Raw genomic sequence first — 17,553 nt, forward strand, 5'->3', positions numbered from 1 at the left:
CTGCATCAGCATAACGATCGGAAAACTACCCAACACCTATGAAAAAAAAGAAGCTACGTCCAATATATAAACTAATTTTTTTGAGTAGTCAGATGGTCAGACCAACCAACCAACCAACCTTAACAAAAAAAAAAAACCAACCAACCAATCATATGAGTAGAGACTCACCAAAAAATACAAAACCATATGAGTAGAGGAGCAGTAGAATATACGAAAATATTGTATCCAAAACAAAAAAAAAAATAAACGAAACTACCACGGGACCCACACCACCCGCGAGTTCGTACAACAGTGATGACCAAACTTAAACGATCTCTGTCTCTCTCGTTCGACGGCGACTTTGGCTTCTGTTCTGTACGCGTGGTGCCGCCCAATCCTCTCAACTCCTCTCAGTCAATCCTTCACACCTCTCTTTTCTATATATATACAACCAAACACCTACTTTTCCATTGCTATGTTTCCCATCCAAACCAGACACTTTCTCTGAAGCCATGGCCGCCTGGACTTGCAGAGCTTCTAGTAGCAACTCTACTGTCTTTTCTTTGTTGGTGATTTGTGTCTTGGGTTTGGCTTGTCGGAGCTGTGATGGGTTTGGAACGTTCGAGTTTGATTTCCACCACCGGTACTCCGATCCCGTCACCGGAATTATCGGCTATGATGAGCTGCCGCATAAGGGCAGTCCCGAATATTACGCTGCCATGACTCACCGTGACCGGGTGATCCGGGGCCGCCATCTCGGCGAAACACCGCCGCTTACTTTCGTTTACGGCAACGAGACTTACCGGATTGGCGCTTTTGGACAGTATGAGCTTTTCACCAACTTAAGTTTTTGATGATTAGTTGATCACTTAGTTTATATAGCAATGTTTAGATGAAAATTTTTGTAAAGATTTAATCCTTTCGTGGTTTTTGGTGTGAAAATTCCAGCTTGCATTATGCGAATCTTTCTGTTGGGACGCCGATGACTTCTTATCTTGTGGCTTTGGATACTGGGAGTGATTTGTTGTGGTTGCCGTGTGATTGTCTCAGTTGTGTGAAGGGGGTTAACACATCAGATGGAGAGGTAATGTTGATTGGAATTAGTTTGAGCCTTTGAGGTGATATTGGTTACGTTTTGGGTTCTTTTTGCCTTTGTTCATACACAAATGGTATGATCTGGCTTGGAAATGAAACATATAATTAGTTCATTACTTGTTTTGCGGAGACTTGTAGTACAGAAAGTTTCAAAAGCTCTAGATTTGTCCAAGCGGTGTAGTTGTTAATCTTTGTTGATTGAATCAAATACTGATATGCTTCAGGTTGCAAATTTCTCAATTTACTTAAACATTATATATTTATAATACACCTTAGGGATGGATTGACATTGTTTGCCATTTGTGGCTCGGTGCATTTGATCTTTACTGATCACCTCAGGGAACAAATTCTGATAGTACTTTTGTCTTTGATAATTATATATAGGTCGTGAATTTTGACATCTACAGTCCTAGTCAATCAAAAACAAGCAAAAAGGTTTCTTGCAACAGCACATATTGTGACCAACAACAGCAGTGCTCTTCACCAAGTAGTGACTGTCGTTACAGTATCGACTATCTTTCTGCTAACACTTCGTCTTCTGGAATCATAGTAGAGGATGTTTTGCACTTGAGGACTGATGATGTTAAACTAAAAGCTGTTGAGGCCCCGATAGCCTTTGGGTATGTACCTCTCTCATTTCTTCCATAACTCTTTGTAGTAAGCATGTAGTGTTGCTATTGAATATATTCATTCCAAGATATCTCAGTTTTAAGGTCTAAGTGGTTCAAGGGTCTTTTGATGTTCACATTTAACTCCATTGCAGGTGTGGTAGGATTCAGACTGGTATATTTTTGAGTGGGGCAGCTCCGAATGGTCTACTAGGACTTGGTATGGATGGCATATCGATTCCTAGCATGTTAGCGAAACAGGGGCTTGCTTCTGATTCTTTTTCCATGTGCTTTGCAATTGACGGAAGTGGGAGAATCCGATTTGGTGATAATGGAAGTGCAGGCCAACCAGAAACACCATTCTATGTCAAAAGTAGATAGTAAGTTGTTAACTTAAATGTGCATATGCAGATGACAAGTTTACATACTTTGGAATTAAGCATTTTCCGGTCTCTAATTTTATCAAAGTTATAATAATCTTCTACTCTTGAACTTGTACCAGTCCAACTTACAACATTACTGTTACTCAAATAGCCGTTGGAGAAAGTGTTAATGATCTTGAATTCTATGCAATTTGGGACTCTGGTACCTCATTTACGTACTTAAATGATCCAGCTTACACCCAGATTTCCAAGAGCGTAAGTAGCTCAGTACTGTGTATCTTGAGTTTCTGGTTTATTGTATGAGTATAGTTATCATCTAAATATACGTTATTGTCCTTTTTCAGTTCAACAGCGCCATCAAAGATAAGCGGGTTACAAATTATGATGACCTGCCTTTTGAATATTGTTATACAGTCAGGTAGTTCTGTTAAGAAATTATTTGCTTGCAATTTATATATTTCAAAACCTCCAGGCGCTTACTTAACTTTATGTGCAGTCCGAATCAAACATTGAATTTCACAATGAAAGGGGGAAAGCAGTATAATGTTATTGACCCACTTGTAGTTCTTACTGATGGGGTAATTGTCTTCCACTATTAGCATTTCCAAATCCTGCTTATATATCATATTATGCTAAACTTAATATTATGATCCGCAGGAAGGCAATATACTCTTCTATTGTCTCGGTGTTGTCAAAAGTGAAGATGTAAATATCATTGGACGTGAGTATCTCTTTCTATTTGCTTATTTTGCAATTTCTTTTTATCTCTGCTGTCATTCTGGAATGTTTTATTTTATTCGTACCATTAAGTCTCCTTTATCATAGTTTGCTGCAGCCTATGTGAGTTCGTTGTTGATTGATTAACTGCATGGTGTTTATGATTGCATGAAAATCATGTGATAGATGATGGTCTTAGAAATAAATTCTAATCTCCTAGACAACATCTTTCAACTTCTAGTAGCAGGGAACAAGTTCAAGAATGATCCTTTCTGTATGTCCAAAATCATACTCAACATAATTCTGAGAAACAACAAATACTGATTATGAAACTGATTGATAACAATCCAACACCCTAACAACCAGGTCTCATAGACAGTACCAATGTTGATTTACCGCCTTATAATTATTACAGACAGTCGATGTATTTGTTAATGTTTTCATCAACTTTAGCTTACAAAGTGGATTGTATTGATGTTCATGCAGAAAACTTCATGACTGGTTACCGTATTATTTTTGATCGTGAAAAGAATGTTTTGGCTTGGACAGAATCGGATTGTAAGTCTTACTTCCATCCTTTACATCTACATCTCCACAAAATACTCTTTCTGGTGTCATTATGGAGATATTTTTCTTCTTGCAGGTTACAATGATGAGGAAGCATCCACTCTTGCTATCAGTCCATCCAAATCTCCTGCCTCATCCCCTGCGATCGATCCAGAAGCTACATCTACCAACACTTCTACAGTACCATCAACCCCATCGCAAAACGACTCACCCAAATTCAACTCTTTTACATGTGCACTCTTCATGGTTCTTTCTGCAATTTTTGCCATTGTTTAATTATTCTTTGTGGGTGCTGAGGTTTTCTCGACCCTGTATCATATCATATGTATTCATACTTCATAGGCATATGTTCTAGATAAAATACATAGGAAACTGGAAAATGAATTACAATTTTTGGTATACGAAAACTGATGTCAAGGCGGGGTTGTAGCATTGTACATATGTTATTTTTTTTTTTGGGAAATGAGTACTTCAATAGGGACACAGCCCGTAAGAGAAAAAGCCCAAAGATACAATCCGAGAAAACATAAAGAGTTGTAGCTCTCCACTAAGTCAACAACAAAACACCAGAAATAAAATTAAAGAGTAACAGCAATGTCTTCCGGCAGAGGTGATCCAGTGAGGCCGTCGCTCCGAAGGACTGAAACAAGAGACTGAGGAGGTTGTGATGTCCAGTTATGAGGACCCTCACTCCGATAGCTAAGCTCGGCAGCAATATGAGCTGCTCTATCAATTCCAGGAGAAGGAATCGGAGCCGATCAATTTAGCCCGGTGACTAATAATGTGGTAAGTCTTCCATTTTGTGCAATTAGATCTCTTCAAATCCTTGAATTGGGTTCATGAGAAATATTCTTCTTGTTTTTATCCCCCAACTGTTGATACAATCTCTGTTGCTTTCTTTTGCGTCTATTATCTATGACTCGCCTTTATCATTATGAAATCATGGTTGGGATCTTGGTATGACTGATTGCCCTCTCTGATATTCTTGGGCGGGATGTGTTAAAAGGAGACAAACCATTCTTGGGGTCTTGGGGAAAGCTAGTGGGCACCTGGCCTTCTCGGTTTGATTGTTCGCCCAAATCAACTACGTTCGAGGAAACAATTCTGAGATCAGAAAGTTTCGCACAATCGGGTATCAGAAAACAAAACAGAAAACTAGAAAAGAGACTTTAGCGACTCTCTTATTCGGCTTATCCGTATAGATTGCCAAGAACACATACATGGAAGTCATATAATTTTTAATCATGTCAGTTACCAAGTAAATCGCCCTAGTTAATCTCATCTTTCTCATGTACTAATAGATAAAAGGTCCACAGCAACATGAGAATCATCAAAATGGAGATTTTTCTTGGCATCAACACCATTTCCTCCTTCAAGCTTTTTGTATCATGAGATTCATGACCAATAGCCCACTCACATCCATTGCATATTCCTTTGAACACTCAGTTTTCCCCACAACGGTCACATGTCTGGCTTGCTGTAACTAATCAAATTTGAGATGATGGAAATAATCAAACGCTAAAATATATAAAATTTATATAATGTAATTGTTCCAACTACTTTAAGAAATAAAAATCAACTTTGTGTTCGTGTTTCATTTTTTTAGTTGTGTAGAGTGTAGAATGTAGGATCGAAGAAAAACAATCGGAGATACAACAATCTTGTGTTTTTTTTTTGTCCGCATTCAATTATACGATTTCCCCAAAAAAATTCTAGGTATAGAGACCAATTATGTAGTTAATCATCAAAATATACACTATACTTAAGAGATTATATAATTATGATCATAGGCTCATAGTCATAAGTCATCATACCAACTCTTTTTTATCAGTAGTATGATGTTATAAACATCCACGCATACAGGAAACATCAACCAGTCTATCACAGCAGGTTTGTATAATAAACATATTAATTGGTTAACATAATTAAACACTCAACAAGAAAGTTAAAGGCTTTAGAAATAACAGGAGACATGAACACAGAAATACTCGAGAACAAAGTCTTTTACCAGGTGATCAGATTGTATGAATTTGTATCTCATGACAAGCGCATATTTGTTCATTACCAGTGTTTAAATTTTCTACATTGTATCTCAAACAAAGGGAACACGAATCAAAACTGCCTTCCACCAGAAGAATGAAATTAGCAAAAGACAAAGGTAAGATTTCTTATCATGACTTGATCTGAGCTGTTTCCAGGTGTGCTTGATTACTGATTCCAGCTCTAGATCATATTTCTTCCGATGATGCTCCAGGCAATGAACAATTATGCGCTTGGTTCAAAATATTGGTTTCATTTTCGTCCAAATTTTACCTTCTTAACCGGTTGCGGAATCCTCTTTTTGTTTCCCTTCTTTCATTTACGTCCAACTTTGGCCTTCTTTTTCACTGGTTTAACTCCGGTCGCAGAATCCTGCTCACCTTTTGTTTCCTTTCTACCCGGGAATGGCAAAATTTCCTCTTTCTTTTCAAAGGGCTTGGCTTTCATCTTAATTGAATTGATTAATGAAGATTTCTTTATCTTGGATGAGAGACCCTCGGATTGTACTTTCACTTCCCTTTTTGGCACTTCTTCTCGGTCACCCTGGTGCTGTCTCAGTGCTGCCTGCCGCTCATATGTCGCACTTCTGCAAAACCAAAATCACAAGTCTTTGTAAGTTGTAACCAGTATTCATAAACTATTGGAGCCAGATTTGAAGTTTGGAACTGAACAAGCTCGTTTATTTTATATCTTTCAAAATCTGAACAGCCAATTTCCTGGTATATACAGAGCAATAATCGTTTGTCATCATATTAAGTAAAAGCCAAACAAACAAGATACCTTTTAAATTGTGGATTTGTTGGATCCAGAGCAAAGAGGGATGAGGTCAGTAGGGGTGCAAAACGTGGATCATCCAAATCAGCAGTTGGTATTTTATTCTCCTCTGGATCTTCTTTACCCTTCTTCTTTCCCTTTGTTTTTTTACGTTTCAAATTGTATCCCTTTGCACCTTTATCTACTCCCTTGTCATCAGCAAGTAATAACTCAAGCTCATGTCTACTTGCTGCTTCCTCATCCATATCTAGGCGCTGCTTTTCTTCTTTGTTACTTTTACCCCGAGACTCCTTTTTACTCCTTTTAACTGAAGGTTCCTCAATGAAGAAATCATCTGGCTCTTCTTTTGCTTCTTGATCAGAATCACTAGTCTCATCCTCTGATGAATAATTAGACCTATTTCTCTTCATCTTCTTTTTTTCACGTCTTTTTCTTAGAGAGGCTTCCCAAACTGTTTCTGATTTCCTGTCCTTCTTTTCAAGCATGCGCTTGTTAAAATCCTCCAAGCTAGTATTGAAGGTGACCTCCATATCCTGGCCATCCTCTTCATCATCCTCACCTGAACCATCTCCATCTCCAGATTGGAGTAAAGATATGTATCGTGCTCTTTTCTTACTCTTTTTATTAGCCTTATCATCTACATCATCTTCAGCCTCATCCTCACCAGTTTCACTCTCATCAGAAGTAATAAACTCGTCCATTTCCAGTTCATCAACCTACAAGTAAATCAATATTATTACCGATATAACCATAATCTCTAGGATCAATAATTATTTTTAACCACTTACAAAAAAAAATTAACCAGAGAGTTATTTAGTTGTCTTTACAGTCATATATTTGGAAGTCCTAACCTCTTCAGATTAGTTTCACAGAAACACATTCAGATAAGGGCATCTGATGTGAAATCCGCTACAACTTAAAAGAAACTGAAAGCAGGACAACTGCAGATAGTTTCCACTGACCTGACTGAATTTTCGTTTCAAGATCCTTCGGTTTGGTTCGTCATCATCCCACGAAGGTTCAATATTACTTTGCTGCAGTGCTCTAGTTTGGAAGTCTAAACCAACGTAGTTCGAAGGTACCTGACAAAGGCCAAAGATTTACAATCATGATCATCTTATACAAGAAAATCCCACTGTTATTCTTTTTGTTAAAGAGAAAAAGTACAGTTTCTACTTTCTACATAACATACTTTTCTTAAATAGAGACTATAGCACATAGAACTAGTTTCCCCAACTCTATAATCTACATATGAACAATTGAAACATATACCTCGGTTGCAGTATCACGGGGTGGATGCTTGATTTCCAATGAATCAGGGATGAATCTTAAATCAAGAATATTTGATGACCTTTCAAACTCAACTCCATCACAGTTTCTGTAAAGGTAATCTGCTGTGGCAACAGAGTCACATTCCACTACAGCATAGTAGTACCTGGTGCAGACGATATATATCAGCAATAGATGAAAAATAAGCTAGAAACCAAAAAAACAACACAATCATGATTAACCACCTCAGCCGGCTTTTCTCATAAGCGCGCCATTTCTGATTAATAAGCTCCACATCCTCATCATCGTCATCACTTTCTTCATCAGCTTTTTTATCTGTATCATCCAACAGCACAGGACCATGAATCTCCTCCTGTTTCATACGCTCAATTCCAAAGTCCGATGGATACACAGCAACAGACTTAATCTCTCCACCTTTCGGAAGAAAGGACCTCAACACCACAAACAAGTCAACCGCCTACACAAAACACACATATCCAACTCTCAGTTCCCGGTTCATCACTTCAAATTTAAACTCTTTCCAAATTTCATTTCACATTTGCATAAATTTCACCTACAAATCAATGCCGAGCTCTAAAGCTCGAAAGCTCATACCTTAACATGCGTCCAATCCAAATCAACAACAGCAAGCCTGTGAGTTTCCTTCTCAATTTGCGGTATGTTTTCATTCTGTTCGCATAATAAATCAAGTCATTACAAAAACAAATCACCACGAATTACACACTAATCACAATTCAACCAAGCTTAATAATCTCAACAATCACCTGCATTGCCGGCATACCGTCCTCAAAAACTACTTCATCTTCCTCATCTTCATCAGTATCCATATCGGTCGTCGTCTCCGACTCGTTTCCGGCCTCCATTTCCTCACTCTCACTCTCCTCCACTGCCACTCTCGCCTTCTCTTCCTCGCTCTCAGCCTCAGACTCACTCTCCTCTTTTGATCTCGCCTTCTCTTCTCTCTCACTCTCACTCTCCTCGCTCAATTCGTCTTCTTCTTCCTCATCCTCGTCGACCTTATCGTACTTGACCTCATCTTCGTCCTCGTTCGGCTGATAGTAATGCCTTAGCTCATCGCCGGGGTCGGTTTTCTTCTTGAGCTTGCCGCGCTTGTCCGACGGAGCCGAGGACGAACGGAACCGGGGATCGGTGAACATGACCTTGAAGCGGTCGTCGATCTCGACCTTGGCCTTGTGCTTCGGAGCATTCTTGAAGCGCGGGTCCCAGTGGACGGAGGCGAATCGGGGATCGGTGATGAGGTTGTTATCTCTGTTCTTGTTCTTCTTGTTCTTCTTTGATCCCATGGCGTCCGTTTCAGGTGAGGCTTGGCTGTGAAGAGCTTAAACTTCTTTCTAGGGTTTTAGAGGCGTTTAGGAAAACAGGAAGGGAGCTTAAATACACTGGACTTGTCCCAAAGAAATCTGATGGGCTGAATCGAGCCAGAAACTTCGGGCCCAATCCAAATTTAAGATCAACACAACGATTTTTTTTCTTTTTGAATTATTGATGACAAAATTTATTTGTTTCATATTTTAGATAGAACACTATAGTATATCAAGTTACAAGTCCTACAATTTATTGGAGGAGATTAATTCTTGATCAATTGTTAAAAGAATACAACACATTATTTTGAAGGTAAGTCCCTTATAGTGGACAATTAGCTACAAGGTAAGTTTGCATGTAGCTCTGTCTAATCCAGTTTATGGGAGACAATCCTTCCATATCTCTCGTCTCCTCCTTACCCAAATTCAATACCGACCCTTAACTAGATGGCAAGATCTTACATCCCGTCGGCATTGAGGTGCACCCTACGCTTGTTGTTTGGGATGTTCCCAAGCCGGTGCACATCTTCGTCTGCTTTTCTCTCTTACGAACTAGAATGTGGTGGTGTTCGTGAGGATTTCATTTTCTCCTTCAAGCTCGACATCATGATAATTGCTCATCCTCCTAGCTTCTTGTTTGTTTTATTTTCACATTTGTCCGCTATAACAGTGTGAACCTCCATCGATCTCAATAATATCTAATGTTTCTAAGGTCTCTTTGTAGGTCTATGTGTGCAGAATGATGAAAGGTTCAACCGTTCAACCCTTACACTAATGTTTATATAAGAACAAACTCGATGTTCTTCTAATAAAACTAACACTAATTTCTAATCAGTAAAGGACATAACTAATAATTTTGGAAAGCAAACACACATCCAAAACCAACTCGGATTAGAAAAAAATGACTAAAACTTAATTTATTAAACCACCCAATTTTTATTTTTAGTTTCTTCCAATATCCTATATAAAATCCAATTAATAATTACTTAAATAAGACAATTAGAGAAAAGTAGAACCATGCAACGTTGTGTATTTTGGATCCTTATTCACCTATTAAATAGCAGAAATAAATGAATTTGTAATCATGGTTACTCATGCATTATATTCATGCTGAAGGCATATGTAAAATTCACATATACTGCGTGCATATATTATATATGCCATGCATATAGCTCCATTCTCTATTGTTTTTGCATGTACATTCGATCTGTGACGCAGTTCCAATCACGCATATTTGACGTCGGAGTATATAGTAAGTTGTTTGTTTAAATTTGCATATGCAGATGAGTGAGATAACTGAGATGACAAGTTTACATACTTTGGGATTACACTTGTGTTGTACCAATATTATCAAAGTTTTACTTTGGGATCTTGAATTAATGGTTGAACCTGTACCAGTCCAATTTACCGCATTCCTGTTACTCAGATAGCCGTTGGAGCAGTACAACTTTATCTTTAATTCTATGTACTTTGGGACTCTAGTTGCTCATTTACTTACTTAAATGATCCTGCTTACACTCAGATGTCTAAGAGTGTAAGTAGTTTAATTATGTGTTTTGTAATTTAATTCGAGCTTCCGGCTTATCATACGAGCATCGCAGATTGGCAGTATGTTTATCATTAATTATATGTTGTAATTGTTGTTCATATGTACTGATCTGTCTTTCTATAATACAGGCAGGTAATTCTTTGGATGAAAATATTAGTTTGCAATCTATTTACCAGGGTTTAATTTTTATAATTGATCATCCCGGATGGAATGTGTTTGTTCATGTTTGCCTCAATTCTAGCTTTCAAAGTGGATTTATTGATGTTCATGCAGAGATTTTCATGACTAGTTACCGTATGATATTTGATCGCGAGAAAATGGTATTGGTTGGACAGAGTTGGATATTGTAAGTTTTACTTCCGTCCTTGATGACCGGACACATCTCCACAAAATACTGTTGATTTTCCGGTGTCATTATTGAGATGCTTCTTTCTCTCAGCTTCAGGTTACCATGATGAGAAACCTCCACAACTATGATATTATCAGCTGCATCGCCTAGAAGTCTCTCACACAATTTGCCATTGTTTAATTACGTACGAGGCATAAGTTCCAAGCTTATGGATTGCAGTTATTGATGTTAAAATGCTAGAAAAAACAAAACATGAAGTATACTTCTTCTTAACTGCGAACCCGAAATTTGTATGGCAAATTTTGTTGTTCGCTTTTGGTCCATTATTTTAACGAGAACATAATGATTTACATATTCATGGTTACTCATTAATACTTAAGGTATATGCAAATTGCAATGCATGCATACGGCCTCGTATATTCACAGAAGTGGTATGAGATCAATCAACACCCACGTTATCCCCGCCGGGATGAGTTGCGTGCCGCTTATTTCAGTCACACCATTATGTCCGAGAAGGATCTTATTGACCCCCAAAAAATATCCAAGAGACTCAGATTTGCTCAAGCAGAAGCTGATTTTCTGCAATTCTGGTACCAGTACAGGTAATATCAAATATTAGACCTACTCTTTAGACAAATGCCATAACAATTCAATATTTCTAAGATAGTTGCAAATTCCAGAGCAGATGTCCAACCAAGATCTAAAACTCCATATTTGGCTGAAAGAAAACCCACAACACCATAAGGTTTCAACCAAACAAGAGGATGTACTACACAAAACTCTCGTACATAATTCATTATACCTATCACAATATTCCGCTAGAAACCACACTCAAAGAGTTACAATCTAGTTATAAAAACAAAAGAAAAATCTGAAGCTAAGTTGGTTTCCTCATGTTGCGCCCAGCACGTATCACTTCATCCACCAACAACAGTTGAGATGTGATTACTGGCCTGCATCATTCAATACAAACATTTGTTAGTTACATAATTCGTCTTCTTTTTTGCCCAAGAAAGTGCAACAATAAATGATTATTTGCCTTTTCTAGATTAGTTTAATGACAATCTCCCCAAAATATCGATAGGCGATAAACAGTCAAGTAATAAGTCGCTATATCTAACCCTGAGTTTATAATCTGCCGCTTAACAGAGTAGTTGTCAAAGATCCCCTCCATTTGTGGGTCAATGGGTTCCCCAGTGTGATGATTTAGTCCGACAATGTTTCCCCGCTCATGCTCGCCCTGGACAAACATAAACATAGCACAACAAAGATCAGATCTGATGTAAACAATCAACTCAAGAAAGATGGCCAAATAAATAATATAAAAAACAGATTCAAGGAAGTATACCTTGAGAGAAATGATCACATCTTGTGTGTCAAGGCCAGCATTCTCAGCAAGTGTCTTGGGCACCACAAGGAGAGCATCAGCAAAAGCTTCAATTCCAAGTTGAGCTCGCTGTTCCAAGTTTCCCGACATGAGAAAGATAGATAGACACAGAAAATAGAAGCACTTAGAAGAACTTCCTAAAAGGAAAATTTAGGAGACGTTTGATTACCCCATGAACAGTTTTCTTTACTTCATCAATCAGATATTGTCTTGCTGCAACTTCAAAAGCTCCAGCACCCTGAGTCAACAGATGAAAAGAATACAGAAAGTCAATTCTAGAATACAGTATACACCATTAAGCACAATTTGCTTCCATAGTATACAAATGGACTGCAGATTATAATTGAACAGAAAAAGGAAAGGAAAAGAATACAACTGCAACATCTTACGATTTTCTTACAAAAACATACCAAGATTACAGCTTCATCTTCTATTGTATTTTTCACTGCCCTCAGACCATCGCGAACAGCATCCTTAATCTGGGCAATTGTGTGGTCATTAGGCCCTGTACCAATAAATGTGTAAAAGGATTAAAATTCGGCGTGACTTGCCAATGACAAGAATATCACGTGTATTATGTTAGCATTACCATGACAAAGATGCAACTCACATGAATAGAAAACAATCTTGAATACAGAATTTCGGAAAAGCAACTAAATGTACCTTTGATTAAGATTGTGCAAGAATGAGGGTTCTTTACATTCTCAACAAATGTATACTTCTCTTCGCCGAGGACGTGCTCGTACACAAGTCCAGCCCAGCCAAGGCAATCAGGAGTCAAATCATCTACAGAGTTCACAGCCTCCCCTCCACAAGCCAAAACCAGCCGCTCCATATTTCTCCTCTTTGCTCTTCTCAGAGCAATAATCTATGAAACCAGGGATTAGAACAAGGTTGAACAATAGAATCGCACTATACAAAGTAACAAAGGTATAGACTTATCGCTACTTCATAACAAAACAACAATACAGCATACTTAGTAAAACTAATATGACCGGACTTTATATACGGTATTCTGATGGGGTTTCCCTATATCTAGCTAACATTTTGGGTTTTCATCTTGTCAAATAATATGATCAAGATTAACATTGGCATTCCGGAAATTCTTGGTGGTACCAATTGTCATATAAGGGCATAAATCTCTACAGCAATAGAGAACAGTCAAGTTGTTTGTAATACGCTCCCTGCAGATGCATATTATTAAGGACTATATGTAAAGCCAGAAAGTGAAACATTTTATGGAAACAGTTATGGAGGCCTCTCCCATATCTTTACTGTAGTGATACATTTTTTTTAATTTTTTTTAACCAAACAACCACTTCAGAGATCTGATAAAAGGTAATCAATAAAAATTGTGGGCTAAATTAGCCAAGATGATACACTTTTCTAGTCAAACAACCATATCAGATATCTGATAGAACGTAGTGAATAAAATCACGAGATAAATTAACAAAGATGATACATTTTCACAGTCAAACAACCAATTCAGATATCTGATATAACTCATATAAGGCAATCAACAAACACCACTGGATAAATTAAGAAAGGCGTTTGCTTACCCCTGCCCTTGCCAGAAGGTCCAGAGATGGGGGATCAATTCCCTTCTGGTTGATAATGACAAAATTATTGTCATTACCAGAACAAACCTGCAAGTCACAAAGTATGGGAAACATTTCAGCATGTGCAAAAGTGCTAGTGTGCTGAATCAAAAATATGAATACAGTATCAATTATAACACTCTACCTTGTTTTTCAGCTCAATAATCTTTCTAACTCTCTCGTCAACTTGACGCCTTTCAGCTAAAACCATTGCTTCTCTCTGCTCCGCATTTGAATAGAAAAATCCAGAGTTCACTTCACTGAGAAGAAAACCATCAATTACATATCAGAAAGCATCACTGCGAGAACAGAAGATGCTAGTTGCAGAAAGGACTGCTAGCATGTTCACGAGCTTTAAGAATAAAAGTGAAAATCATAATGCAAAACAAAATAGTCTCCACGTTTTTCTTCAGAAATGACTTTTGAGCTCAATATATAAATACTTTTCCACCATTTTGGAAACATTTGGATATTTTATTAACACCAAGAGTTGCACAATTTACTTTTCAATCAAATTTCCACATATTTTACCTTTTCTCATACTCCAGGGACACATTGGCTGTCAAAATGTAGCAATTCTCTGCTCGTCGCTTCATATCAGGATGCCTAGAACCATGATCAAGGACAAGACCCTCAACCTAGAATAAGACATAAACTAACTGAGGAACTGTGGAATAACAACAGAAACAAGATCCTATATGCAAAAGATCAACATCGCATACATCAATAAAAGTTGATCTAGCCCAGTGATTAGATTTTCAATTCCATCATTGAAACTTATAATGGAATAACAAAATAAATAAAAAGCATACTGGTAAATCCAATTGTATACATTTAGGTATCATCAAGGTTGAGTAGTATGTAAGATATTAACATACCAAACGTGTGTCTGCATCAAATTTATGGCGCATGTGCATTATCTCTACCATAAAAAGATCAATTGCCTCCTCGGGTTTGCGAATGCAGAGAACCTGTCAATCAATAACAAAACAATAGTCTGTAACAAATCCAGATGCAAGAATCCACAGCAAACACTAGATTACATCACCCACTGAACTTTAAATCAAACAAACATCATTTCTACCCTTCTTGCATAAACCACAAGTACTCACCGCATTTACAACAATGTCGGTCAATTGATCAGCTAATGCTTCATGTAGCTGCAAAACATAAAATTCTTATTATCAGTATGATACATATCAGGAACAGTTTTCGACAACTATTGAGCACAACTCAAACCTAGTAACACAAAAAGGAATACCTTTGTTCGAACAGTTGTCCTTGCAACCATTTTCAGTATTTCTCTGTCAGGCTCACTGCCCATCACCACAGGAGTCTTAAACTTCTCAATAAACTGCAGCGTGGCTCTTTTCGCAATCTCGAATCCATCGACCAACACTCGCGGATGCATCCCTAAAAAAAACAAACAATCGTTGCTTATTAGAACAACAACAACAACAACAACAAAGTAGTGCTTATTAGAGCAACAAAGTAAAGCAGTAGATCAACACAGTTATAGGAGTAACAGCGAAACGAAACCTTCATCGATGTATCGTTCGGACTGCTTCATGAGCTCGCCGATGAAGAGGACAGTGGAGGTGGTGCCGTCGCCGCTGATGTCATCCTGGGCGACAGCGGTGCGGGCAATCATGATGGCAGTGGGGTTCTGGATTTGCATTTCTTTGAGGAGAGTGTTGCCGTCTTTGGTGAGCTTGATGTCTCCGGCGCCGCCGACGAGCATCTTGATGGTGCCTTTGGGGCCGAGGTTGGTTTTGAGCACATCTTGAAGGCCCTTGGCGGCGTTGATGTTCATGTGCAGCGCCGCCGATTTGTTCAGCACCTCCGCATTAGGGTTCAGCATTCGCAGCGACATCTTGCTTCTTCTTCTTCTTCTTCTTCTGCTCCGATTTCAAATCGAAACGAAAACCCCAAGTGAGTGAGTGAGTGGAACTGTGCTAGGGCTTTGTAGAGGAGTAGCCGACTAGGGAGCGAGTTCTTATGAGTGCGCGAATGTGCGATTTAGACGAGACTGTAAATTGGGTACGGTTGGCCCGGAAATTGTTGGGCCAATATATACGAGCGAGCCCATTAGATGAAGGTTGATCCAGAGGTTTCTCTTAATTGAAGATTTATGTCAAGGAGGCAAAGTTCCCAAAGTTAATTGACTCACTTATCAATAATGTGATAAGTGCATGTTTGTTTAATTGTTTCCCAGTGTTAGATAAAGTTTCCTTATTTAATGAGTCTGATTTGTAATAATCCCGTGTTTGGTGTTGGTAAGTCCTTAAATAAATGGCACTACATAAGAGCGTGTTTTTTGTCATACCTCCTTAACTCCTCTTACCCTAGATAGAGGTTTTTGTCGTCCTTATCTTAAGACCTCAACCACCCACTGGGCATCGTTCTTGGTAGAGTTTCCTTCTGGGCTCTTTCTCTTCTTTCTTGTTTCTTTTTCTTCTATCTCTTCATTCTGGGTAAAGTTTTTTCTTTCTCTTCTATCTCAGCCACCCACTGGGCATCATTCTTGGTAGAGTTTCCTTCTCTTGTTTCTTAATTTGTCCTTCTTGTCTTTCTTGAGTCTTTCTCCTCTATCCCCTCGTTATGGGTAAAAATATTATTGAAGATTACCAAATGGTTGTTGTATTGATTAATATATGTCAAGGATGTTGCCATTATAGTTGGCGTGTTATTCATCACGATCATCACTGGGTAATTAGAAATTAATTTATTGCAAAGTTTGATTTTAATTTATTAGATTTTGCAGTATGGAAATCAATGACATGTGTATTGTACAATTGAAATTGGATCATTGTGATTTTGCAAATAATGAATTAGATTGGTATTGGTTTGATCTACTCGATCTTTACTTCTCTTTTCCATCTGGGTAGCCAAGTTTGACACACCAAACGTAGTACAAACCCTCCTCTCATGAGGGGAGGACAACATTAACAAATAAGGAGGTACACAATAGTGTGGGGTACCGAACATGCACTAAATGTATGCCCATTATCAGTTAGTTTGTGACCGAACTCACATCGTATAGCATTCAGTTGTTAACCCAATAAAAAAAGATGATGATATAAAAATTGCTTAATTATTTCAAATAACCATGGTTGATAGAGTGTCAATCTCTGTGTAATGATTTAAGGGATCAATATCTCTATAAGTAACATTTTTTAACCAATACGGTCAATATCTACCTTGATCATTAAACAATATGCAATTGACCAAAAAAATTTAAACAATATGCTTAAAGTAAACATCTACCCTTAAAATACAAACTTTTATGTTATAGGACTGAATGCAGGCGATGATATATTTCACATATGTATGTCAGATCACAAACTAAAGATGAAAGATGGACGACTGAAATATAATGATTTTTAAACATTTTTATGGGAAAATTATTAATTTATGCCAATATCTTATATAACATGCATAGTATTAATAAGAAACTACTTTCGACAATGGAACAAACTATAAGCAAACTGAATTTGTTTATTATGGTCACGTACTCATTCATGTTAAATTAGAGTGAATTACATAAATGCATGCATGCCTCACGAGGAAATACATACAAGCAGATATCAATCAACCCCTACGTTTGCCCCTGCCTGGATGAACTAGGAGCTCAATGGTTACAGTCATATATGTACGTGCCTCATATTCTCACTCAAATGCAATGAGATCAATCAACAGCCACATCTGAACTGATAGTGCATCACCTACCTGAATTACCACTTGATTGTTTACTGTTTAGTTACATTTACAATAAGTGTCTGAAAAGGTGAATTAGTAACCAAATGTAAAAACATATCGAATAATGAAACTTTGTAACTTTAAAAATAGTTGCAATTCAAATATTCAATTAGCCATTTATACTGAAACCTCAAAA

The 17,553-nt window shown here is 37.8% G+C and overlaps 3 protein-coding genes across 3 annotated transcripts; 1 reads left to right on the top strand and 2 right to left on the bottom strand.

The window, feature by feature from the left end:
• The first annotated feature begins 426 nt into the window (after positions 1-426).
• LOC126805024 (aspartyl protease family protein 1-like) lies at positions 427-3,768 on the top strand. Its single transcript, XM_050532113.1, has 10 exons — positions 427-802; positions 928-1,063; positions 1,459-1,694; positions 1,838-2,062; positions 2,185-2,320; positions 2,410-2,483; positions 2,562-2,643; positions 2,723-2,786; positions 3,269-3,340; positions 3,426-3,768. The coding sequence occupies exons 1-10, from the start codon at positions 492-494 to the stop codon at positions 3,623-3,625; spliced, it is 1,536 nt and encodes a 511-aa protein (XP_050388070.1). The 5' UTR covers positions 427-491; the 3' UTR covers positions 3,626-3,768.
• A 1,351-nt stretch (positions 3,769-5,119) lies between these two features.
• On the bottom strand, positions 5,120-8,816 carry LOC126782299 (pre-rRNA-processing protein ESF1). Its single transcript, XM_050507521.1, has 7 exons — positions 8,218-8,816; positions 8,048-8,122; positions 7,678-7,910; positions 7,436-7,598; positions 7,126-7,245; positions 6,170-6,879; positions 5,120-5,975 (listed from the first exon to the last, which is right to left on the bottom strand). Exons 1-7 carry the CDS (start codon positions 8,755-8,757, stop codon positions 5,705-5,707), a joined length of 2,112 nt encoding a protein of 703 aa, XP_050363478.1. The 5' UTR covers positions 8,758-8,816; the 3' UTR covers positions 5,120-5,704.
• Positions 8,817-11,308: 2,492 nt separating this feature from the next.
• LOC126796975 (T-complex protein 1 subunit zeta 1) lies at positions 11,309-15,642 on the bottom strand. Its single transcript, XM_050523698.1, has 13 exons — positions 15,198-15,642; positions 14,920-15,071; positions 14,771-14,818; positions 14,537-14,629; positions 14,190-14,296; positions 13,804-13,918; positions 13,620-13,706; positions 12,724-12,928; positions 12,471-12,565; positions 12,230-12,298; positions 12,022-12,129; positions 11,795-11,913; positions 11,309-11,626 (listed from the first exon to the last, which is right to left on the bottom strand). The coding sequence occupies exons 1-13, from the start codon at positions 15,529-15,531 to the stop codon at positions 11,551-11,553; spliced, it is 1,608 nt and encodes a 535-aa protein (XP_050379655.1). The 5' UTR covers positions 15,532-15,642; the 3' UTR covers positions 11,309-11,550.
• Between the last annotated feature and the right edge of the window lie 1,911 nt (positions 15,643-17,553).

Source organism: Argentina anserina, chromosome 1 (genome assembly GCF_933775445.1).
Source record: "Argentina anserina chromosome 1, drPotAnse1.1, whole genome shotgun sequence".
Classification (NCBI taxonomy): domain Eukaryota; kingdom Viridiplantae; phylum Streptophyta; class Magnoliopsida; order Rosales; family Rosaceae; genus Argentina; species Argentina anserina.

Coding starts and splice junctions, on each gene's coding strand:
- LOC126796975 (XM_050523698.1), bottom strand. CDS start 15,531: ATGTCGCTGCGAATGCTGAACCCTAATGCGGAGGTGCTGAACAAATCG. Junction 13,707..13,803: donor TTATTGAGCTGAAAAACAAG/GTAGAGTGTTAT, acceptor TGTGACTTGCAG/GTTTGTTCTGGTAATGACAA. Junction 11,627..11,794: donor CGGCAGATTATAAACTCAGG/GTTAGATATAGC, acceptor TGAATGATGCAG/GCCAGTAATCACATCTCAAC.
- LOC126782299 (XM_050507521.1), bottom strand. CDS start 8,757: ATGGGATCAAAGAAGAACAAGAAGAACAAGAACAGAGATAACAACCTC. Junction 8,123..8,217: donor ACGGTATGCCGGCAATGCAG/GTGATTGTTGAG, acceptor TTATGCGAACAG/AATGAAAACATACCGCAAAT. Junction 7,246..7,435: donor CCCGTGATACTGCAACCGAG/GTATATGTTTCA, acceptor GGCCTTTGTCAG/GTACCTTCGAACTACGTTGG.
- LOC126805024 (XM_050532113.1), top strand. CDS start 492: ATGGCCGCCTGGACTTGCAGAGCTTCTAGTAGCAACTCTACTGTCTTT. Junction 1,064..1,458: donor TTAACACATCAGATGGAGAG/GTAATGTTGATT, acceptor AATTATATATAG/GTCGTGAATTTTGACATCTA. Junction 2,787..3,268: donor AGATGTAAATATCATTGGAC/GTGAGTATCTCT, acceptor ATGTTCATGCAG/AAAACTTCATGACTGGTTAC.